The sequence below is a fragment of the Sinocyclocheilus anshuiensis genome, unplaced genomic scaffold, assembly GCF_001515605.1.
Source record: "Sinocyclocheilus anshuiensis isolate Anshui unplaced genomic scaffold, SAMN03320099.WGS_v1.1 scaffold1289, whole genome shotgun sequence".
Classification (NCBI taxonomy): Eukaryota; Metazoa; Chordata; class Actinopteri; order Cypriniformes; family Cyprinidae; genus Sinocyclocheilus; species Sinocyclocheilus anshuiensis.
In genome coordinates, this window is record NW_015549731.1 from 763,386 (window position 1) to 769,252 (window position 5,867).

At 37.4% G+C, this 5,867-nt stretch overlaps 1 protein-coding gene across 1 annotated transcript in view; it reads left to right on the forward strand.

The window, feature by feature from the left end:
- Positions 1 to 5,867, forward strand: part of LOC107660804 (nucleophosmin-like) — a 17,198-nt gene that overhangs the window by 5,377 nt on the left and 5,954 nt on the right. Inside the window, exons 4-6 of the mRNA XM_016450227.1 lie at positions 3,378 to 3,471; positions 3,915 to 4,012; positions 4,948 to 5,033. Coding sequence (XP_016305713.1) covers positions 3,378 to 3,471; positions 3,915 to 4,012; positions 4,948 to 5,033 — 278 coding nt within the window. The remainder of the gene's footprint in view (positions 1 to 3,377; positions 3,472 to 3,914; positions 4,013 to 4,947; positions 5,034 to 5,867) is intronic.

Here is a 5,867-nt window from a genome sequence, read left to right on the forward strand (position 1 = left end):
TTTTAACGTAAACTTGTGTGAATGAGAACTTAGTTTAGTACTCACATGCTGTGACAGCCGCTTTCCGTCCGTGTGCTTCGGATGTGTGCTCTCAGAAAACCGTATATAAGAAGTTTAAACTCATATGGTTTAAAACGCATGATTTCAGCACGATAAACATGATAATCAGAACCAAAACAAGATGTTTTAGAGGGTAAGAGCTGTAATGGCACAGCTCTATTCTGGAAAAGGGGGCGGGGAGCAGCAGCTCATTTGCATTTAAAGAGACAGGCCCGAAAAACAGCTTGTTTCTGCTTCCACTAAAAATAGGCATTTTCAAAATGATATAATAAATGATCTGTGGAGTATTTTGAGCTGAAACTTCACAGACACATTCTGGGGACACCAGAGACTTGTAATACATATTGTAAAAAGGGGCATGATATGTCTCCTGTAAGTAAATTAAATAAAGTTCTACTGTACAAAAGTAATATATTAATATCATTTAAATGTTTCTTAAAGTTTAACCGGACATTTATTATTTTGTATGTGATATGACGACAGTTTTTCTAAAATGAAATGGTCAAATGCTAATAAAGTGACTCTCAGAGCAGCTCTGGAGATGATGTTCATGTGTTCACGTCCTCATTTAGTGAGACGCCATTCATTCACACAGAGACACACAGAACATGCAGGATTCACATTCAATAGTATTTTTGCACCTTAATATTCACAGACACTAGCTCATATTGCGATCTGATTGAAGTGAACTGACTTAACAGTACTTTTGATTTATTCGTCCAAAATTTGGCAAATACCGTGGCATTCCACGTTATACAGTAAATTCCATTTTTATGACTGGATTCTGCGATTCCGTCTGCGTTTTCCGCATTGCGGAAATCATAGGGCCTTACCAGTGCATGAAAAAAGTGATTTTGCCCATAGTGTCTTGCCTTAATTGTATAACTGAAAGGACACCATAAAGTGTAACCAACTTCCTTAAATTTAGAGACTTTCACTTCAAATCATATTTTGCGGTAGACAAAAGTTTTCAAGTAATGTGGTAGAGAAATGAATATTGCAGATGATACTACAAGTTTACTCAAATTCATTTTGTACAATAAAAATAGATTACTAGCAGACAAGTGCTATTATGCCCTCAATGACATCTTGAATATGGATTTATACTGCGAAGGGATGCCTGTTATGGGTGTTTTATGGTATTGGAAGAATGTGTCTAATACAAATTCCAGCTATGCTGAGACTTGTGATTGACAGATTGTTTTTGGAAGGGACTAGGCCACCGTTGCATCATCAGGACAGCAGGCACAAGCTCTCCATGACATCAGCACATATTCGCCTCTGTTTTATATCAGCTATGGAAAATGTGACCATTTCCAAAGAGCTCTGGGAGGAGTCTATGTTTTATGGCTCAGAGTGAACAGAATGCAGGGTTTGCGACTCTTTTTTTTGTGTTCTAGTAGATTCCAACTGCTGGTATGATTAGTACTGTGGGTGGAGTTTTTAATGGTGGCGTATTAATTTTCACCTTCCTAACACTTGTTTTAGGGCATATTTGTTTTGTCCATATTTGTAAGCCCTTTTTGTGTTATTTTGACCTTGTCTGTAAGATCTTGGATTTTATTCAGTTTATTCAATCCCAAAATTAGCAAACGCCCCAGGATATCTGACTCGAGCAATAATTGTACCTTAATTACAAGGCTTTGTCTCGATTTCTCGGGAGACAATGAACTCATCAGTCAGCGTTTGTGTTAAAGGAGTCATATGATGTTGCTAAAAATAACATTATTTTGTGTATTTGGTGTAATTAAATGTGTTTATGTGGTTTAAGGTTAAAAAAACACATTATTTTCCACATACCAGTCTTAACTTTAATAATGAATATCTCTTTGGGTTTGAGACTTTAGTCTTTGCAACTTTAGGGATCTTATCTATTCACGAACAGCTTGTAACACTCCAAAGAGAAAGGAAACTTGAAATCGCATCATATGACCCCTTTAAAACAGATAATTTGAGATGATTTTGGACGTGAGGAATTGTTCGCCATTCAATGTAATTACAACAGTTTCATAGCTGTGATTTAAAGCATTAAGCAGACCATTGCGCTCTCAGCTGTTTGCATCTGGTTGCCATCGAAGCAAGTGCTGTTGCCTGGCGCAGTGGAATGTTCATTCAGAATTTTTGGCCGTGACTTGTATTTCGTGAGTTGCGCAATTATGTACTGATGTTTAGCTGAAGGCCTGTCTCGGATGTACTGGCATGGAATGATCAGGACAGATCCCAGTCGTGAATTCTTTCTGGGAAACAAATTTGTTTGGTTGCTTGTGGTGGGAATCATTTATCATCTCATTTTAGCACAAAATCGTCTGATAAAGCGCACTTAGTAGTATATGTTTTAATATTCAATCGTTTACGCAACTCTTCAAAAGTTTGGATTTTTCAGTGTTGTTGAAGGAAGTCTCTTATGCTCACCAAGGCTGCATTAATTTGATCAGAATCAGAATCAGAATGAGCTTTATTGCCAGGTATGTTTACACATACGAGGAATTTGTTTTCGTGACAGAAGCTTCCACAGTGTAACAGAATGACAGTGACAGAACAAAAAACACAGATAATAAGAAATAAAAAATAGAACAAGTAAATAAGGTATAAAAATATATAAATCGACAATTGTATGTGCAGGTATATTACAATAGACAGTTTTGTATGTACAGGTACTGTATATTATGTGCAAACTGTTTCAGCAGCTCCTGTGGCAGGTTGCTTGATATTGATCAAAAATACAATAATAAGAGTAATATTGTGAAATATTATTACAATTTCAAATAACTGTTTTCTATTTTAATAGATTTTAATTTAATTTATTCCTGTGATGCAAAGCTGAATTTTCAGCATCATTACTCCAGACTTCAGCATCACACGATCCTTCAGAAATCAGATTTGCTGCTCAAAACATTTCTTATTGTTATAAATGTTGAAAACAGTTGTGCTGCTTACTATTTTTGTGGAAACCAGGATACATTCCTTTAGGATTCTTTGATGAATAGAGAGTTCAAAAGAACAGCATTTATTTGAAACCGAAATCTTTTGTAACATTATAAATGTCTGTACTGTCACTTTTGATACATTTTAATGCATCCTTGCCGAATAAAAGTATTACTGTCTTTCCAAAAAAACATTGCTGACCCCAAACTTTTGTATCCAAGGTTAGGCAAGTTTTAAAACAGAGCCTCTGTGTGGTCATTTCAAGATGTTTAATTTTTGTTTGATTGTGTTCTAAAAATAGAGCATGAAGCAAACATTTTGCTATTGTTGTGTTTGGTCATTCTCGCTCAGTTTGGATTACAGTAATATGTGTGTCTGCATGTTCCCTCTAGCTAAGTCTGGGAGGTTTTGAGGTCACGCCTCCTGTGTCCTTTCGCCTGCAATCCGGAGCGGGGCCGGTCTACATCAGCGGTCAGCATTTTGTCAGTGAGTACCTTTTGTCTTTTCTCGTTTGTTAGGACTGAACACGACCACTGAAAACCAAGAGTTCAGGAAAGCCCTTTCCCAGGTGTGTCTTCTTTCACTCTTGTTTACTCTTCTCTCTGATGAAATGATTCTTTCTGCTTGATGCGACGTCCATGGGAGTAATCTGGCCATCCTAAAGGGCCCCTCTCTCTCCACACGGACTCAAAATGAATGAACCCGCACCATGTAACACCATTTTCTCTGATATAATCTCTTCCATATGCTTACACATGCTGTTCAGACACTTTCAGCATGTCAGTTCTATTCTCCGGATATTAAACGAGTGCAGCATTTAGGCCTCCACTTACATGTCAGATTGGTTTTGTCATACAAACTTGGACATGTGAAGTTTTTTTATTTAAACCACAGTTATTGATGTCTGGAGATCTCTGTGGTTTGCTCAGGTGTGAAGGAATCAGATGATGAGGATGAGGAAGAGGAGGAGAATAATACATCACCAGTGAAGAGACCGTCCAACATGACCCTTGCAAAAGTGCCTCAGGTGATCTGTCTTTAACCACACAACAAATAATGCTGTTTCCACACAATTCCTTAAAAGCTACTAAATTATGACTGTTTTTTGGTGCAGTACACTTTGATTTAAAAAAAGTCTTATTTAAATATAAACGGAGATAGATACTTAACACAGCAAAAAAAATAAAAATCTATCTTGACATTTTTCTTGTTTCACAGTACAAATATGTAAATATTCTTAGATCAAGATACAACTACTTGAAAAGCAAAATTGTTTTCTGAAAAATGAAGAGTTCATGCTTAAAACAAGAAAAAAAATCTATCAATGGGCTATAAAGTATCAATATAAATCTATCAATCTTATTTTCCCTTTTAAGATTTTCCTACACCAGATATTTTTTTTTTATTTTAAGCATAGGTATTGTACTGGGAAATAAGACAAAAATAATAAGGAAGAAGATAATTTTTGCTGTGTATTTATCACAGAATGTGGTACCTTCTTTTGTTAATAAGACATGAGAAGGGTTTAAGTGGGTGTTGAGAAATATTTAAAGAGAAACTGTGAGGTTGACTTTTGTGGAATCTCAATAAAGAGACACATTGTTCAATACACACTTAATCCTCTGGATAAGTGTCTGAGACAAGCAACAGCTTGTCATCAATGTGATACACAGGGAGTCTGTTTGAAATCTTTTGTCAGAGTGTTGAAATGATCCCAGAATTCTTACTGAAGCAGTAAGCCATTAGAGGCTGTCACTTACAGTGTTTTTACTAGGGTTAAGGGCTGTTGTTGTGATTTACTCACGGTAAAATAAAGACAATTTAATGCATTAATAAATGTTTTTTAGAACTATAGTATATTACACTTTCCTCTAGCATCTCACAAGTCACTTCCATTCAGGTTTTACTGCCAGAGCCCATTTACTTTGTTCTGTTTCCAGTGATTTGGTTCTGTCATTTCAGAAAAAGCTGAAAATGGACACGGATGAAGATGAGGATAGTGATGAAGATGATGATGACGACGACGATGATGATGATAATGATGAAGAGTGAGAACACATGTTTGTTCAGTGTAAATTTGTGCTCTGTCGAAAGGTTTTTACTAGGGCTGTCCTCGACTAAAGATTTTTCTGATAGACTAATAGTTGTTCATTTAGTCGACTAATCACACGTTTATATTAATAAACCATATAATTCATAATAATGAGCCTTTAATTGCCTATAGCCTATCAGTGCTCAAGTACACACATAAAGCTTGCCGCAGCGCACTGCTGAAGTAATGATAATGAATGTGTCAGGGAAAAAACAGCAAGAAGACTGCCTTAACATTATAATAATTAATTGACAAACTAGTGTTTTCTGTATTTTCGGCTGCAGTGACGAAGTCGACGACACTGACTCGTCCTCTCCACTAGAGCCCGACTGATATAACGTTTAGCCAGTATTATCGGCCGATATTAAATTTTTTTTTTACAGAACATATAACGCAGATAAAATGCTTGAAATGGTGTAATTACTTAGTTTGTCCAGCAGAGCGCGCTCCATTGTTTGCTACTGGCGACCTGGATGAAACGCTTTAAAGCTTAAGGCTATGGAAAACCATTGACACTTTGAACGGCCATATCTCCGTAACGGCGTGGTGGATCCGCACCAAATTCGGGGATCCCTTCATCCCGAACGCGAATCGAGTGTACGTCTCGAGGTCCTATTTCGAATGAGACCACCCCCACATCGATAGCCCCCGGGGTTCAGGAGTTACGGGCGGTTAAATTCGCGGTTCGGCGCCGACCGATCTAGCGATCCCAGGGGGCTAACGACGCGCGGAGGGTGGCGTTCGAGAGGGCTCCTCGAGCTGAAGGGATTCCCGAATTTGGTAGAGATCC